The 19,918-nt window shown below is 36.4% G+C and overlaps 2 protein-coding genes across 4 annotated transcripts in view; both read right to left on the reverse strand.

Moving 5' to 3' along the window:
* Positions 1-172, reverse strand: part of LOC124178921 (COMM domain-containing protein 4) — a 32,972-nt gene extending 32,800 nt beyond the window's left edge. For 2 of the 3 annotated variants that reach the window (XM_046562725.1, XM_046562722.1), the window contains exon 1: positions 55-172. The gene's annotated coding sequence lies outside the window, so the exon portion shown is untranslated. The remainder of the gene's footprint in view (positions 1-54) is intronic. The other variant, XM_046562723.1, reaches the window with a different exon arrangement.
* A 2,583-nt stretch (positions 173-2,755) lies between these two features.
* On the reverse strand, positions 2,756-12,481 carry LOC124178920. Its single transcript, XM_046562721.1, has 4 exons — positions 12,330-12,481; positions 9,976-10,381; positions 7,055-7,323; positions 2,756-4,429 (listed from the first exon to the last, which is right to left on the reverse strand). The coding sequence occupies exons 2-4, from the start codon at positions 10,056-10,058 to the stop codon at positions 3,828-3,830; spliced, it is 954 nt and encodes a 317-aa protein (XP_046418677.1). The 5' UTR covers positions 10,059-10,381; positions 12,330-12,481; the 3' UTR covers positions 2,756-3,827.
* Between the last annotated feature and the right edge of the window lie 7,437 nt (positions 12,482-19,918).

Raw genomic sequence — 19,918 nt, forward strand, 5'->3', positions numbered from 1 at the left:
GTTAATGTATTTTCACCTGTTCGGGTAACGCTGTAATATTTATGTAAAACTTACCCGATACAATTGTGATCAATCGGCTGACAATTGATGGCATTCACTCGGCAAAGACAACATGAAAAAATGTATTTAGAAGACTGCCCGCAAACTTCAAACACTTTACCGACCTTACAACTAAAGGAGCTGCGCTGGTGTCGCCCTCTTGTGACGAAATGATTCATCAGAAGAAAACAGGTATAAGATTTATGTGAAGTTAGCCCGCGATTTTTGAAATTCTTAAAAATTTTTGCAACAAAAAGGCATGTCAAATCGAATTCTCCTTTTCCGGGTTTTCTCGATCTATTTGCAAACCATGCAGAAGCAATTTGTAATAATAATTAATTAATGGGGAGTAATTGAGGAGTAATTCATAGCAAATGCCATTTCGTTTGAATAACTATCAATTTGTTGCAAACACTTTTTCGAATTTGGTGCCATTTTACTGAGGCGCAAGTACCAGAATAACACATTTGTATTTCTCTAGCAAAAACATTTGACATATTTCACGTTTCTGTTATTATTTTACGATTAGTCACTGACAACTTATACGATTTTAGTCAGATTTTTGTGACATTATAAAAACGTAATAATTTTCGCACAACAAAGTAACATTTGTATTATATTTACAATATCTCTGTTTCCCGGGTGAGGACAACGAATATTTAAAAAAAAACTCGACGCGACGGATCTGATTTCGAAATTTTTATGATACTGCGCGACTCCAGCTTACGTACTCAAAGTATTTTACCCTGAAAAATCGTATTGACTTTTTCGATGTATGAGGTTTGAATATCGAGTCCTGCGGTCTCTCTGGTTAAAATCCTGCATGCTATCCACTCTGATAAGCGGCGCTTGTTGACTAATAACAAAAATGAAGCTAATAAGTATAGCCGCTAATGATTTGTATAGTGATACGTGATAAGAATGAAGATTTAGTAAAATTTCTGTAAATTTGTCATGATTTAAAAATAAATACCGAATGTATTCAACAATTATGTCTAGACACGCGAGAACATAAACAAAGTTCAGAAGTCAGTGTTTGGCGCACGTGTCATCATTGTCTTGATTGGTTATCGTTTGCGTGATAATTTTATGTTCCGAGTTGCCAAGAAAATGTGATTGGAGTTAGTCTATTTCTGAGTCATTGAAATACTTCAAAAATATCGGTCACAGAATATTTCTATTACATTTAAGAAGTTAGAATTAGAATATTTTGAGTAACAAGCAATGGTAAAATTTGGATCGTGTTTTAGAAACCTTACAGATATAACGTGGTAGAATTGTTAATACAGACATGTTTTAATTACCGCGCTTCGAAAATATTGAAATTAAAAATTTTTTTTTAGGCGAAAATTTATAACTTGAAATGTTTCTAATACCTAATAAAAATATATCAATTAAGACGTTAGAGAATAAATTTTATGAAAAACGTTAAACATTTGATCATACATTGATGTAACGGTTGTGATGCTTCTATCACATTTCGTAATATTTTTTGATTTATGCAAAGGTAGAAATACACCACAGGTTTCATTTATTATGGCATTTTACTCATTAAAGTACTGATATAAATCAATTTCACACCAAGTGTGTGAAGAATAAAACGACCTTTTAGGTTTGAACAATATTCATGATCCGGAAAAAAGAATTAAATTTTATTACCCTTCGCAGAGTGAAACATTTGAGATTTGTACAAAAAAAATTATATTAGATTATGCGTTGTACTTTTCTTAATCATTCGATTTCACGTCCACGATCTTTTACCGCGCGATTAATGAAAAATATTCGAAAATAAGACCATGAGCGAAACGTGTCTCTTTCGTTCTCATATAAGGAACCTAGTTATGATTATGACGTTATTATTATTAATCTCCTTGATCATTTTTCTGATATTTTTGTACCCCGACACTTTCTTGAATTAACTATAACGATAATACATACGTCCTTAATCGAGTCACTGAAAGATTGTTTAAGATCTTTCTTATTGGCTAAGGTACTTACGAGTTGGTAAGCAACTTCAATCAGAAGTAAGTGATTTTTTACAGGCATTACAAAATTTTGTGAACGATTGAAAAATCTGTAAACATTGGTGACAGAACCAAAAATAACGAGCGATTTACCGTCAATATTACGAAAAGTGTGCAGTTGATATGTTAGTTAAATTCTTATCTCTGTATACCAAACGTAATCAGTTGCGTTGATATTTCAATCGTTCACGTTATAGGTGATCTACATGAAAAACAAGCTTCCGTAAAACTCAAGTATTAGCATTTCACAATAACGCGATCCGCACGTTCCTCATCACGCGACTGATATTTCACAATCTTCGCAGCAAGCCGATATAAAGGCCGTTTGAGGTCACTCGATAAAGCGTAACCTCATTGCTCAAGAGTCTTTTATTATTTGACCTTTTAAAAATCTCCTATCTCACACAGACAGATGGTCAATGGTCAGCTGCAAGACCAACAAAGAATAAATATGTGATGAGGGAATAAAAAATTGCAGACCGATAGTTAGTTAATAAAATACACAGGTATACTCTTTGCATGTTTGTATATCATCTCATTGTCAGTCACATACATATCCCATACATTATAACAAATGACAGAACACTTTCCTTAAAAATATAATTAAATATAATTCAATTGATGAATAACCTCTTTTTATGGATTATTATTAATTCATCTCGTCTAGCTCCGTTGAATTATCAGCTTTAACGTTGCCGTTTAATATAAAGAGCAAAAAATATACGCCGTTTGTTTTGTTTTTTTTAGAGAAAATTTTTTAATTACTCATTTGTCTTTATTCTATTTTTTTTCTTACTTGTGTTCATTATCGAATATTTTTGTCTGAGTGCATCTTTAAAAATGCGTTTTACTACGATTGCAATTCTGCTTTCAATTTGGTCGAAACTTGAATTTCAATAAATATAGAATTTGTACTTTAATGTGGTTTAAAAATTAACTGTTAACTCTTCTTACGCTTCTTCATCTAAGTTTTATACTATACACATGGCACACGAATTTATAATAAATTGTAGCTCAAACCCGTCAACAGGAGCTAAAATTTTATCGGAATAAAAAAAAAATAAATACTTTCTATTATTGTCAAACTGTTAGACAAAAATCGTTTTCTCAATGAAAATAAAAAAAAAAAAATCTGAAATGTTAGCGTGGCCTTGACCTCGAGGTCGTACGAGTGTTGACGAAAAATTTTAAGCTTATGTACCATTATATACTGATATAAGTAGATTCATTAAACGTGTGACAAAATACAATCAGAAATATTTCAGAGATATTATTATAATATATCCAAATTTCAGCGTATTAGATTAGAGCCAAAAAGGCTACAAATAATAATGATACGAAATAGATGGAACAAGAACGGAAAATGCAAACACTGGAGAGTGCTGCGCCTAACAAATTTATTGAAAATGTCGAAAATTTGGTTCCGATCATATCGTTAAATCCAATAATCATGATGATCGCTGTACGGAAAAAAAAAAAAAAAACGCGCGACAATGATGAATTATGGAAATTAACAGTTCATATAATTTTTCTGTACAGCCAGAAATACAGAAGTGATGAGTTTTGTCTTTATTGCAAAGCTGTTACACTCGGGAGCAATGAAAAATCGACAAAAATGGAGATAAAATACATGAAAAACTTCTTTACGAAAGTCTGATCCAAGGAACACTAATTATCACTGAACAGCTCTTGATACATATACATGTCTATCAATGTGGATATGATTTAGAAATGTGCAGATAAATAAGTGAGAAGAAAATAGATTTACATTGACGTTGGGGACCAAAAATTCATTTCTCTCAACTCTGAAGGTTTTGCTTGAAATACATTTGTGTAAACGTTTTTGTTACTCGATGGCGCGGCAGTGTCGGTTTTCGGTATATACGTCAGGTTCTGCGACGAGATTGACTTCTTACGATTAAGATTTCTCAGGGTTGGTGAAGCGACGTCTTCTGATTCATCTTCTTCCTCGATTTTAGTGACTACAGTTTCTCGCTGTTGACCCAAGATGCTAGCCAGAATCCAGCCTCCCTGATATTTCTCTTTGTCAGGCAGGTACGCTCCAGTGAAAAAGCGATTTGATTGCATCAACTTTCGTCGTTGCTTGGGAGAATTATCGGGTGTCGATGCGGGCGACGTCAGCGGAGTAGCAGGCAAGGATTTGCTTTCTTTTCTCGATGAGCATTGTGCAGATTCTTGAATCTGATTCGTTTCGATGGAAAAACCCTTGGTCACTTTTCCTGACATCATTTGATTAGCTACGTGGACAATCGATTTACCGCACAGTGCTGACTGACCATGAAAACCATCGTCGATACCCTGAGATTTCACTTTCCCAACATAAGTTGACTTCGGTGGTTTTGGTTCTGTGGCGAAAATGAAAAAAGAATTCATTTTGGATTGATGAATTTTGCATATTTATTTTTGTTTGTGGAAATCAGTTGGACTTCGTAGATGGATCTACAAAGAAAGTAAGTATTCAACATTTCTTGATTTTCTAGGGTAACAATGATTTTTAAGGCATATTTTGTTTAGCATATTTTGCATTTGAAATTCGGTAAACTGCAATTATAAAACAAGACAACACATTTATATTTTGTTAACTCGACTACTTCAGTCATAAATTTGTGAAATCATAATGTTCGAAAAATGTTTCTTTCTGTTAACCTTAATGATTTTGACTTAACTAAATGAAATACTTCAGCTTGAAGGCAATTACTCGATACCATAAAAGTGTGTATTAATAATTTTCATTGAATTGCAAGAGCTATAGGAATCGGTAAAATAAAAATCGTGAAATAGCCTACCACGTTTCGTCGAAACAATTGTAACCATAATGCCCTCTGAGATACGATAAAGGGCACCTTCCAGCCCTTGATTGTAAGATTTGACTATATCATAGAGCATTTTATTTCAAGTTAGAGAAGCTTTCATTTAATAAAAAAAACAAAAGCAGAAAACTAATATCACAGCACGGTTAAATTTCAGTCTTACAAAATAAAGTAGACAAAAAAAAAAAAGTAAAACTACGAAAACATCACGTTTATAGTAGCGCGACAATTGGTGGCCTTCGAGACCAAACTACTCGTTCGAGAGTAAGTTTACAACTGACTGTATGAGGGCTCGCAACTCTGTTATATATAAGCGGTTTGTTTGATAATGAGTAATTGTTGATACAGTATCATGCTGGAAGTGTAGACACGTTATGAACTGGCCCCAGAAAATTTGCTAGTCACATGTAAGTACAGTTGTGTAAGTAAGCTATCTACTATTCAAGATATTTGTACACTATGAACAGAATATTTGTCAATATATTGAATAAATGTTAGTACATAATCACGTCAAAACTTGTTATGACCAATTTATTTTTAAAATGTTTGATTTAGCACCAGGTGGTTAAACTAACAGCAGATGGCAAGTTATAATAATATTTGCAGAAACAATCAGTGGCTATAAACATCTCGAGTCAGTCACAGCCTCTGACGTCATTCTAATGTTGCAAAATAGCGATATTTTTCAAAATCTTTCCTTGCGTAAACGTAGATAACTTCAGCCTAGTAATTTTGAATTACTGCAAAGAGGAAACACTGTTGTGAGATATGACTGTTTGGCAGGTAATAATTCGTGTACGAATTCTTGGGCATTGATATTTTGGCAGATCGAAATGCAGGGTTCTGGATAGGAAGTAATTGATTTTAAAGTTAAAACTCGATAACATAAATGACGATAAGTTCCAAGAAATTTGAAAAAAGTACCTTGTACTACATCAATTGGCAACAAGACCAAATGTTATTTCATGCATATTATTACTTTCTATGTTAACTTTTAGACCGCCAGTATTTAATAAGCTTTAATCCCCTTAGAAAGTCCTAAAATGTTGTGCCTATATCTTATATATGAGGCGTTCTCCACCTCTACCAAACATTTCTGAAACAAGTATATTAAAAAAATCTAAAAAATTCACAGAGAGTACCTTCAAGTAGTACTGCTTTATAACCAATTATGGAATAGATCTGAGGTTAAAAAAAAAGTGGCTGAGTTGCTGGAAAACAGCCCTCTGACACTCGCGTACTTTGATATCGTTATGATGTGATAATGGCGTGAAGAAACATTTGTGCTCACGGTGGTTCATTGTTTGGGTTGTCCCATTCGACACATTTGTTTAATTGAGCTAATTCTCCTTAGAGCAAATTACAACTAGCGCTGCGTAGTGTCGTCATTACGTAAATCCGAGCTTGAATGAAGGCTCGGAGGTCTGGTGGAGAACACCTCATACAACATATACGAAGTTCAGATCACACGTAGAAACTATATTTGGTCATTGCGACGGTCTAATTGTTAAATTCATGGAGTTTTCAGTGATTTTCAATAATCTTGTACCATGTGCATGTGCATCATAGGGTGAAAGTGCAACTTGACCTGTGGAATTTTTTTAATCAATTCGACATCAGTATATAACTCGTTGCTCAATATAACAAAATGTAGTTCTAATAAATGAATTTAAGATAAGTTTCTGAATTTCCATCTCGTTTTATTTCACAAATACTTGGTTATGTTCAGTAAAGCCAATCAGCATGCATATGAAATCAACTGTAATTCAATGTATAACGACGCCGATTCAATACAAGGTTGAGGTTTTAAGATCAATGTAATAAAACATTGAAATTGAATAATTAATCAAACTTTGCAAGTTCAAAATTACTTTCTAGGGGTTGTGTTTATAAAGTAATGTTAAAACGGCAACCTCGTAAGTTGGTAACTTTAACGTAACGAAACACGATAAAAATCCTCGATTTTGCAAACTCGGAATGACTGCGAAGCAGTTGAATTCGCGAACGGCGCTTCATTTGCTTTATAACTTTTTACTGCATTTCAGAGTACGTTTAGAGTACGTCAATATCGTGAAATAAAAATTTTCCCGAAAAGGTAACAATACACGGATGTTACAAATTTCAATTTAATGTCATAGGAAATGAAAAATTTTGATTTACCTTTCTGTGCAGCATTTGGTATAAAGGGTTGGCAAGGCAACGGGTGTTTGCTGAAATCAATTTCCTTGACCTCCTTGAAGTCAGGAGGTTGAGGTTGAGATGATGTCACCTGTGTGGCCGCCGTGATGGATTTATTTTCGTTAAGAACCTGGCTAATAGCTGTGAATCCCTCCTCTGCAGGCTTTTTCTCTTCCTTTTTAGGATACCGTACGTAAAAGAAGCTGTCGTCGTAACTAGGTGGACTGAAGGCAGATTCGTCGAAGTCAAATCTGAAAAACAAAAATATCTAATTATTAGAGCAATTTGAATTCACAACTAATTTTACACAAACTTAAGCAAACAATATCCCACTTTTGTCCACGTGATTGGTGGCAATTGTTGCCAAAACCAAAGGATCACTATGTCAGAAGTAAATAATTTTAGTTTTTCTCAATTGCGAATTGACATCAGAAAATTAAAAAATTAAAACTATGGTTCAATCAGGACAAAGTCTTCTCTCTACTATACAGACAAAAACAGTGGGTTGAGTTTATTGTATTCTACAGTTTGCGATAAGAAATGACTGAATGTTTGAAAACAAGGTGAAGTCACAAGCTCGATTATCTACAGAGATCGATGTAGATAGCAATACCTACTATGGTCAGTCTCCAAAATACATCGATTACAATCTGATCAAGTTGGATAATCGCTTCGTTTGAAATTGTATGTGAGTATTCTTTTTACACGCTATATGTATTTTAACATTTCATATTTGTCATTTTATAAAAACAATACGATTTTTGTATATTATGACGACCAACACAAATAGTTTACACTGTACCTAACACTCGAAATGCTTTGTATTATCCAACACAAGTCACTGTTGTGAGAAATGAGTGAGCAGAGTTTGAAAGTCCCTTAGTTAAAAATAAACCCTGGCAGTCCTGTGATACTAATGCACGCCAATTCTCACACATCTATTTCTGCCAACATCATGATTACACTCAACAAACACAATCGTAATATTTTGACCAGCTGCTATTTCACTCGCAGCTCGGTTGAAAATTTGCCAATATTGAAACAACAAATTTCAATGAACTCTCACGACCTGATAAGCAAATTCTGTTTAATCGTAAGTGGCAAAACTAAATAAGAAGTAAAACGTAATTATGTGTTGTGTGCATAATGTGTATAACGTTTCGAAACAGCTGACAATGAATCACAGTTAGGTATAGAATACTTGATAACGGAAAGCAAACATCACTTTGTTTCCCTAATCACGTGTAGCCAATTACTTTATTGGTAATTTCCATGGACAAGGTTAGCAAGATATCTTATTTGTGCGCGTAACATATTGTGCGTGAAGGGAAAATTTTAGTCACAATCAAGCAGAGTGTAAACAAACTTCTGCATGAATTAGCATCAATACCGAGTAGCTTGATAGCGAATTAACATTAATTTCATTCCCTGGCATCAAGTACTATAAGACTTAGCAAACTATTGTCATTTCTCCGAATCAGTTGTCGTTAAAAAAAAAAAAAAAATAGATTTGCTCGATACCTTTCATTAAGGTCTAGAGAAATTTCACTACGGCAACAACGCGATAGATAAGATGTACATTTGAATGTCCATGTATGGATTAAACATAATAATTATTCTTTTTTCTTATCGTTTAATAAGAAAACAATCACATGCTCTGATTAAGGTACAGTGGGTAGATATGACAAGGTTAAAGTTAGTAACAGTAACGTGACGAAGCATTGAAGAAAAAATTACTAGTTTGCAGCTGTGTAATGACTTTGAAAAAATTGAGTTTGCAAACCATGAGTATGTGTGTCCCGCTCAATCACGATTTTCCAAATTTTAGACAAACTTAAAATTGCGAAATAATTAGTTTACCTGACGTTTCAATGTTACATCAATATTATTTTGACTTCGTCCTCATTAAATATTAGTGATGGAGGTCTACATTTATAGATTGATTTTATCTACTTCAATGACAAGATTATGTGAAATAGAATTTTCTTGTTTAATCTTTGTTTGATGAATTTTTGTTTAATTTTCGGGAATTCGTTAGTAATAAAAATGAGAAAATATTGGAATTTTTTTCTGAATAGATTATGAAATCACATTGTATTTTCAAAGATATTTTGGCTTATTCTACATTGGATGCAAGAAATTAAAGTTAGTAATGTTCATGTAACAAAAATCTCGAATAATCAGTATTTTGCAACGGTAGAATTAATTGTAGAGATTGCAGTTGCAGAATGAGTATATCGTATTTTCTTTAAATCGTGATATATTGTTTACTGCATTTCCGATCATTTTAAAGTTGCAAAACAGCGATTTTTTGAGAAAATACAAGGTCGAAGTTCATTATGTTACTGTAGCTTAAGTGGCATTCACAAGAAAAATCAGTGTTTTGCAACGTTAGCATTATATGAAATTCAATTAATCATAATAAAGTAAAATATATGCACACTTGCAAACTCAACTCCTTCAAATACCAATTAATAAAGAATACCAGTCACAAAGTTAGTGATGTTAAACATATTTCGTTACAGTAATTAAATATTACCAACTTCAACCTCAATGGAAAATAATTAATTGCACTAGCGTTGTAAACTTCAACCTCGCTTATATACTAGATAATATATCTTACCAAATTTTCAAGCAAGTCAAAAGTATTATGATTGTACGGAAAGGAACATTTTTTTTTTTTTCAATGTGTTTTACCAATAATCGCATCCAGGTATAAAGCATTGATACTAAAGACATTATTCAGTGAAAAAATCATCCCAATTCATTCCGAATGAAATATGCCGGAATTTTGCGAAACAAACACATCAAGACAAATGTTGGACGAAACAAACATAATGTAAATGTAATGATTTTGTTTCAACTGGTGTTAATTTTGTAATATTTCGTTCAAAATAACACACCTTACATCCATTTTGTTCTTCATCCACTGCGGCAAGGATAATCCTCCTCCAAGAGAACGGTCTGGTTGGCTTGATGAGCCCATGGTGGTGTATATTATCCGCAAAATTTTGTCGAATTTGGTTTTTGTTTAAGAAAAGAAAACAAGTCGATGTAAAGAAATTACTATGAAAGCAATACGTGGCTTAGACGGTAAACTAGTCGAACTGTTTCTTAGTCACTGTAACTGTAGAGATCTAGCTGAAGTGATCCTTATTGTATTTTTTCAGAAAGCTTTTCTCGTGAACGAGACACGGTGATGTACAAATTGATTTGTGTACAAATGTGCCTTTGATGGCTTCAGTACCGGAATGTATAGAAAAAAGTGTTCTATACCTAAGAATACGACCCTACCACCATTCTACTGATCTGAAACATAAAATGTAGAAGAAACGTTTAGATTTGTACAATTTCGAAGAATCTATGAAGAATATTTCAAATTTATGCAGCATATTTCATTCCAAAAGAACAGTATTCTAACATTTTCTCAAAATACTGTTGATGCATTTCAATGACCAGAATTTAAATGATATGACTTGGTGAAAGTAGATGTACTAAAAATGAAAAATGAAAAATCATGTGATAGAATAATAATCAGGTTTGAAACTAATCCTTTAAAACCTCCGTAAAACATAATTATCATTTATGATCCCTGATAGTCATATCAGACACAGGACAGCTGAGCCTGTTGTTTGTCCAACTAGATCTTTGATTTGACGAGTCATTTTTTTCGTCATACCAGAAATGAGATCAAAATTAAATAACAGGTCTGTCTACTATACATAAAATTTGATAATTATGAGCAATAACATTTACAAGGGGACACTACACCAATGACATTTTTACAATTATTCATAATTATTGTACTGAAAGGAGAGGAATCGTATAACTATTCCCCAAAGCCATCCGTAATTGCACAGACGATTTCTGCAGAATTTGACAAAGGCTGGCAGCTTTTGTATGAAAATTTAATTCATCCCAAATATCATTGGTTAAGAATTGGTATTTTCAACAATAGCTCGACTTTTCAAGCGAGAGGTAAGCGAAAGCAAGCTCCGCGTTTGTCAGTGAAAATCGTGAAATACTTGTTGATTAACATAAATTTGATCAAATCCACCCGTAAATTACGTGGGCAGTTGTATAAAAGAAAAAGTAAAAAAGTTACGGCAGGTTTCAAATCTGTTATTAACCGTTTAAAGTACATAACACGCTCGAGTCGCTCACAGTATTTCAAAAATCGATAAGTATGAAAAATTACAAAAATGGCAATAGTGTGGTGTCCCCTTGTTAGTATGAGATACAGTAAGAAAAACATGTAAACATATAAAACTATTACATGGATAACCTCGGCTAACCTTCAGCTGTTAAATCAGGTTGAACAGGTGATGTGTATTAATGATGTAATAACGTTTGACGCAAGCTAGATATGAAATTCAATTACTATATACCAGTAGGTAAAAAAATTTTATAACTCTGGATTATATCAGGTGACAAAGAGAATGTGAAATATTTTATAAACAGGAATGTATTGTTAAATTTTGGTATCTCGTTTTAGAACTAACACTTTTCAAATTATCTACCTAATGACCCTGTATTAGAGCATTTATAGTCCAATATGATATGAATCGAATCTAATACTTCTTTTCTTGTAAAGGTATTTGTCCTTTGTTTTTGTGCAGCTGGGACTTAAATTTTGAGCATTTAAAAATCTTACAATAGTCGTAGTAACAAACTGTAGGATTTAGATAATGAGAGGGCATAATTTTTGCAAACAGCGAAAAGCAATTTTGTCTGACATCATGACGTTTGTCGTAACGTATATTGTGTCTCTCTGCATATCACCTATTCACGTTTGCGCGTACAATGTATACATAGGTATAAAACACAATACATTCACAGTTAATATGCATCATGAACATAACGACATTACGTCAAAGCCGTTTATCAAATTTCCAGTTAGAATCGTACACGGCCTATTTCGCCCGTTTCATGGAGCAGAACATTTCTTTCCCGAATGCCAAATTTGTTTCTGGAATTGAGTGGCTACATAAACAGAGGTTCTCGAAACGGGAAGACAAAAACTACATCAACTACGACTTGAATTCAATTTCCGATCAAGGTTGATATTTTTGGGTTTTTGTATAATCTTCTTATTGGAACTTGCCACTTAGAGTTGATGGTTATTGGAAGAAGGGAAGACAAAAGACGATGTGGCGTACGGGGACGCGTAGAAGCTTTCCCAAATTTCAAAATAATCTTTGCACAGAAGAAATTCGCGCACATGATGATGAAGTGTTGTCTAACGAGTGACACTTACCCTACTTTTTCTGCATGTGGTCGATTTTTTAACAACGAGAACACCCATAATTGCGAACAATATAATAATACTTCAAAGCACAACTCGTGAGAGGACGAGCTGCAACTTACAAGCAATGGCCGACCAAGCGACGTCGTATACGTATATCTACACCTTGGTCACGACCTTGGTATACCTTGATCGTACGTGACGTATGCGCACTCTGGACGTCAGCCAGGTTTGCCACAATAGTCTGCTACCACGGAAATATAGGATGCGTTCCGAAATTTCTTATAGTACTGGCACAGCCGTGATGTCACGCACCGAGGTAGCAGTTCATGCGCCGTCAGATCATGCAAGATCTTGATCGTCAGCGCCATGCGGCAGAATAATGCAGCGGTGGTATCCACTTCAAGAATCATTTAGTAAAAATAAAGTTCAGATTTTCAGATGCTTCATAGCTGATGCTCCGGATTGATACCTTGGAGGTATTCCAAGAGTTTGAAGAAGATCCTGAAAGACAACTATCTCTAGTAAGCATTATAGTTTTATCATATCACCCGATAGTGTATTTTTTCTCGCGTGGTAACTAATTTCAGTGATATTTATTGCAAGTTTAAAAACGAGCGATATGGATTTCAGAGACACTATCTTATTAACGTTGGTGGTGTCACAGATAGAGATGCTCTCAACCAATTTCTGAAGGAAGCCATGACGGGTAGCCTGACACAAAAATTCTCTTGGACTGGAAAGTCTGTTTCAGATAAAGAGAATCTCCGACAGTTATTTAATACCTGTATCGGAAAGGTATTTTTTGGTGTGTATGACTAAGATTATCGTTATTGACTAATAATATGTTACCCTATATTCAATGCAAGGTTTCGATTATTGTTTACGCAGATGCTGTTTACGCAGATGCCTTACGTGAGTGTTGAACAATACCACAGCCACATGATCGTACAGAATTTGCGAGACTGATGCAAGAGGCAATTCGGGGCGCACAAAAAAGATTGCAGGATGCAAAACGAAGTGCCATTCGCTCTGTCCATGTGGAGGGTCGCAGACAAAAATATATGGCTGAAATGGCTCATCGTTACGAGGTTGAACACCCAGGACAATGACACTGCGGAATAAGAGACCCACAATTTGCCTATTAAAGATCCTACGTGTATTCAAACATACCTACCTATATACTTTGTTTGACTAAGAAATATTTTAGTACGTATAGCTGTGATGTTAGTTTTTATGTTTATGCTCAAGCATAGTATTTATAATTGGTACTGCAGCTGTGATATCCACAAGTGACATGTAACTATATGTTTTCCAATGAAACATTATACCTATATCAACAAATGCGGCGGGTTTGTACTAACATAGCTAACATTTAGATACTGTAGACGCTTTTGGTATCTGGTATAAATTTTAGTCTTCTGACATTTATATAAAGTATTAATTTTTATTTTTTGATTTCAAACACTTCATTATTATCTACTGTTCTACTCATTTGATATCAGTTTATCAATACTATTATAAACTGTAGTTAATAATTTTAAGCTACAACGTATAAAAATGTAACTAAAGACATATTTATATTAATAACTGTACAACAGTAGAAGAGACCCTCTCTTCTAGTCTTGTTGTAGACATGGATTTGTGAGTCAGTGTTTTTCTTGTTCATTTTTGCTCGCGAGTAACTGTAACACGTTTATAACTAATTATCTTTAAGTAAAAGTAAAAAATATGCAGACTTATATTATACCTGTATATGTATATGGGTGTAATATATCATATATTTTACTATAGCCGCATATTAATAATATAAAATATAAATATTAATATAATTATATAGTATAACGATTATAGTCAACGAATGACCTGCCATGTTCTGTGATTTTGAACTTTATATTTGAAATAAATGAGAAAATCTCGCAATGAATAGTTTTCTTCTTTTTTTTTTTTTTGCCGATGAGAACCAGTGCATTCTGCTCTTCGTGAATGCCGGCAGACCCTTCGAGAATCATGCATGATCTGCAGCAAGATTCTGTCGAGATCACACATGCGCACGTCATCCTACAACTGCGGAAACAGGCAGATAGTGGTCTGCCGGCAGAGCCATGCACGTGCCTCGTGACAACCATAACGTGAACTTGAGACAGAATGCTACCTGGGAGCACTCAGTCTATCTTTATAAGTCTATGGCACTTATGGGTTTTGGTGTGACAACCAAAAATCGTCCTGCGCCTGCGCCCCCTGAGATGATCCAATGACAGAGTTGGAAAATTATTGCAGAGCATCTTTTATACCGGCACTTTTCAAAATCGCAAAAATTTTCGCCAAAAATGCAAAGGGGTTAGCCTTACTTTTTCTTCATTTTTGAAGCCGAAAATTTTTGGTCTCGGATTCGATTCAAATGACCCTTACTTGAATAATTGGACCCTCAGGAACTCAGAAAACACAGCGAAAACAGCTAGCGTAGTGGTTTGAAGACCTGGAGAGGTGATGCAGAGAGAATGAACGAAGCTTCTTAAGATTTCTAGTACGTTTTAACACATATTTGAGAAGTACGAGAACAATTTCTTATCATCCAACTGTTGCAGAACGGCAGCCTGATCAGTTGACCCGTTAACTGAAGAATATATCTTTAGACAACATCTGACTATCGAAGGGCCTGGCCGCTTGAGTCTGGAATCGACAGCAAAGATGAAGTTCGTATTTCTTGTATGTAATGTGAGATCTGCAATCATTATACATCATATATCATCATAAGTCATACATCATACATCATACATCATCATACATAGTATCAAAGTTCGAATCCATAGTTTTGATATCGGATGTTCAGAAAGTGACGTCACCAATTCAAAATCAGCTAGCCAAATTCCTCAGTCTGGAAACAACCGCGCAGTAGAGCGGACGGATGAGAGTCGCGCTCCGCAAATTTCGAGTACCGGGTTCTCAACCTCCCGGATCCCGCGCTTCGGGTCCGCCACGTATTTCAAGTACCGGGTTCTCAACCTCCCGGATCCCGCGCTTCGGGTCCGCTACGCGGTGAAACTCGACTTCCAGGATAAGCGCTCCGTGGCTCCTCGTTCATGATTACAATAAATTATTTCAATTCGTTTTTCGCGCAACCCCAAATTCGGTAGCTGTCAGTCCGCTAATAAAATTTCTCGACTTCCAGGATAAGCGCTCCGTGGTTCCTGGTTCATGTTTACAATAAATTATTTCAATTCGTTTTTCGCGCAACCCCAAATTCGGTACCTGTCAGTCCGCTAATAAAATTTCTCGACTTCCAGGATAAGCGCTCCGTGGTTCCTGGTTCATGTTTACAATAAATTACTTCAATCCGTTTTTCGCGCAACCCCAAATTCGGTAGCTGTCAGTCCGCTAATAAAATTTCTCGACTTCCAGGATAAGCGCTCCGTGGTTCCTGGTTCATGTTTACAATAAATTATTTCAATTCGTTTCTCGCGCAACCCCAAATTCGGTACCTGTCAGTCCGCTAATAAAATTTCTCGACTTCCAGGATAAGCGCTCCGTGGCTCCTCGTTCATGTTTACAATAAATTATTTCAATTCGTTTTTCGCGCAACCCCAAACTCGGTACCTGTCAGTCCGCTAATAAAATTTCTCGACTTCCTGGATAAGCGCTCCGTGGTTCCTGGTTCATGTTTACAATAAATTATTTCAATTCGTTTCTCGCGCAACCCCAAATTCGGTAGCTGTCAGTCCGCTAATAAAATTTCTCGACTTCCAGGATAAGCGCTCCGTGGTTCCTGGTTCATGTTTACAATAAATTATTTCAATTCGTTTCTCGCGCAACCCCAAATTCGGTACTTGTCAGTCCGCTAATAAAATTTCTCGACTTCCAGGATAAGCGCTCCGTGGCTCCTCGTTCATGTTTACAATAAATTATTTCAATTCGTTTTTCGCGCAACCCCAAATTCGGTACCTGTCAGTCCGCTAATAAAATTTCTCGACTTCCAGGATAAGCGCTCCGTGGTTCCTGGTTCATGTTTACAATAAATTATTTCAATTCGTTTTTCGCGCAACCCCAAATTCGGTAGCTGTCAGTCCGCTAATAAAATTTCTCGACTTCCAGGATAAGCGCTCCGTGGCTCCTCGTTCATGCTTACAATAAATTATTTCAATTCGTTTTTCGCGCAAGCTCATAATCAGTAGCTGTCAGTCCGCTAATAAAATATCTCGACCTCCAGGATAAGCGCTCCGTGGTTCCTGGTTCATGTTTACAATAAATTATTTCAATTCGTTTCTCGCGCAACCCCAAATTCGGTACCTGTCAGTCCGCTAATAAAATTTCTCGACTTCCTGGATAAGCGCTCCGTGGTTCCTGGTTCATGTTTACAATAAATTATTTCAATTCGTTTCTCGCGCAACCCCAAATTCGGTACTTGTCAGTCCGCTAATAAAATTTCTCGACTTCCAGGATAAGCGCTCCGTGGCTCCTCGTTCATGTTTACAATAAATTATTTCAATTCGTTTTTCGCGCAACCCCAAATTCGGTACCTGTCAGTCCGCTAATAAAATTTCTCGACTTCCAGGATAAGCGCTCCGTGGTTCCTGGTTCATGTTTACAATAAATTATTTCAATTCGTTTTTCGCGCAACCCCAAATTCGGTAGCTGTCAGTCCGCTAATAAAATTTCTCGACTTCCAGGATAAGCGCTCCGTGGCTCCTCGTTCATGTTTACAATAAATTATTTCAATTCGTTTCTCGCGCAACCCCAAATTCGGTAGCTGTCAGTCCGCTAATAAAATTTCTCGACTTCCAGGATAAGCGCTCCGTGGCTCCTCGTTCATGTTTACAATAAATTATTTCAATTCGTTTTTCGCGCAAGCTCATAATCAGTAGCTGTCAGTCCGCTAATAAAATATCTCGACCTCCAGGATAAGCGCTCCGTGGTTCCTGGTTCATGTTTACAATAAATTATTTCAATTCGTTTCTCGCGCAACCCCAAATTCGGTACCTGTCAGTACGCTAATAAAATTTCTATCACTTTATAATCTTCTCATAATCTTTCTGGTAGATTATATCGATAAAAAAATTATATTAAACCTTACACAATATTTTCGATGTGTTCTTATACTGAAAATATTTATTACTATTCAAGGTATAACCTGAGGTGGTTGAAGGTGGTCGGAGGTGGACGAGGAGGAGGACGAGGAGGACGAGGATTTGTGCTGGGTGAGTAAAACACTTTTATAATATTTGATGGCAATTGTAATTATATTTCATCTGAAATATTACAAACTTGTCTCGTTTACAATAAATTATTTCAATTCATTCTTCGTGCAAGCACATATTCAGTAGCTATGAATAATCTTATACAATTCATTACATTATTAATTAATTAATTAATTACATCAATCCTTACACAATATTTTTGATGTGTTCCTATACTAAAAATATTCATTATTATTCCAGATATTACTCGAGGTGGTCGGAGGTGGACGAGGAGGAGGACAAGCTGGACGAGGAGGAGGACCAGGTGGACGAGGAGGAGGCGGGGTGGGTCGTGGGAGAGGATCTCTCCTCTCCTCAGAGGAGGGGAGGGGGAGGGGCAGGGAAGGGGGAGAGGTGGGAGGGGCGGGGGAAGGGACGGGAAGGGAAGGGAAGGGAAGGGGGTAGGGGAGGGGAGGGGCAGGGGGCGGGAGGGAGGGAGGGAGGGAGGGAGGGAGGGAGGTTGGGAGGGAGGGAGGGCGGGAGGGCGGGAGGGGGGGTGGGCGCGGAAGAGGGGGGGGGGGGGGGGTATACTGCTCTATTAACTCTAACGGGCTTGCATCGACATCCGTCCTCCACTCTCTCCCCCCGCCCTCCGTCCCTCCCTCCCTCCCACCCTCCCACCCACCCTCCCTCCCTCCCTCCCTCCCTCCCTCCCTCGCCGCCCCTCCCCCCACCCCTTCCCTTCCCTACCCGTCCCTTCCCCCTCCCCGCCCGCCTCACCCCCTTCCCTGCCCCTCCCCCTCCGCTCCTCTGAGGAGAGGAGAGGTCCTCTCCCACGACCCACCCCACCTCCTCCTCGTCCACCTGGTCCTCCTCCTCGTCCAGCTTGTCCTCCTCCTCGTCCACCTCCGACCACCTCGAGTAATATCTGGAATAGTAATGAATATTTTTAGTATAGGAACACATCAAAAATATTGTGTAAGGATTAATGTAATTAATTAATTAACTAATAATATAATGAATTGTATAAGATTATTCATAGCTACTGAATATGTGCTTGCACGAAGAATGAATTGAAATAATTTATTGTAAACGTGACAAGTTTGTAATATTTCAGATGAAATATAATTACAATTGCCATTAAATATTATAAGAATATTAATTAATTAATTAATAATATAATAAATTGTATAAGCTTGTTCATAGCTACTGAATATGTGCTTGCACGAAAAATGAATTGAAATAATTTATTGTAAACGTGACAAGTTTGTAATATTTCAGATGAAATATAATTACAATTGCCATTAAATATTATAAAAGTGTTTTACTCACCCAGCACAAATCCTCGTCCTCCTCGTCCTCCTTCTAGTCCACCTCCGACCACCTTCAACCACCTCAGGTTATACCTTGAATAGTAATAAATATTTTCAGTATAAGAATACATCGAAAATATTGTGTAAGGTTTGATATAATTTTTTCATCGATATAATCTACCAGAAAGATTATGAGAAGATTATAAAGTGATAGAAATTTTATTAGCGTACTGACAGCTACTGAATTTGGGCTTGCGCGAAAAACGAATTGAAATAATTTATTGTAAACATGAACCAGGAACCACGGAGCGCTTATCCTGGAAGTCGAGATATTTTATTAGCGGACTGACAGCTACTGAATTTGGGCTTGCGCGAAAAACGAATTGAAATAATTTATTGTAAACATGAACGAGGAGCCACGGAGCGCTTATCCTGGAAGTCGAGATATTTTATTAGCGGACTGACAGCTACTGAATTCGAGCTTGCGCGAAAAACGAATTGAAATGATTTATTGTAAACATGAACGAGGAGCCACGGAGCGCTTATCCTGGAAGTCGAGATATTTTATTAGCGGACTGACAGCTACTGAATATGGGCTTGCGCGAAAAACGAATTGAAATAATTTATTGTAAACATGAACGAGGAGCCACGGAGCGCTTATCCTGGAAGTCGAGATATTTTATTAGCGGACTGACAGCTACTGAATTCGAGCTTGCGCGAAAAACGAATTGAAATGATTTATTGTAAACATGAACGAGGAGCCACGGAGCGCTTATCCTGGAAGTCGAGATATTTTATTAGCGGACTGACAGCTACTGAATTCGAGCTTGCGCGAAAAACGAATTGAAATAATTTATTGTAAACATGAACAAGGAGCCACGGAGCGCTTGTCCTGGAAGTCGAGATATTTTATTAGCGGACTGACAGCTACTGAATTCGAGCTTGCGCGAAAAACGAATTGAAATAATTTATTGTAAACATGAACGAGGAGCCACGGAGCGCTTATCCTGGAAGTCGAGATATTTTATTAGCGGACTGACAGTTACCGAATTTGGGCTTGCGCGAAAAACGAATTGAAATAATTTATTGTAAACATGAACGAGGAGCCAGGGAG

The sequence above is a fragment of the Neodiprion fabricii genome, chromosome 3 (genome assembly GCF_021155785.1).
Source record: "Neodiprion fabricii isolate iyNeoFabr1 chromosome 3, iyNeoFabr1.1, whole genome shotgun sequence".
In the NCBI taxonomy this organism is placed as follows: Eukaryota; Metazoa; Arthropoda; class Insecta; order Hymenoptera; family Diprionidae; genus Neodiprion; species Neodiprion fabricii.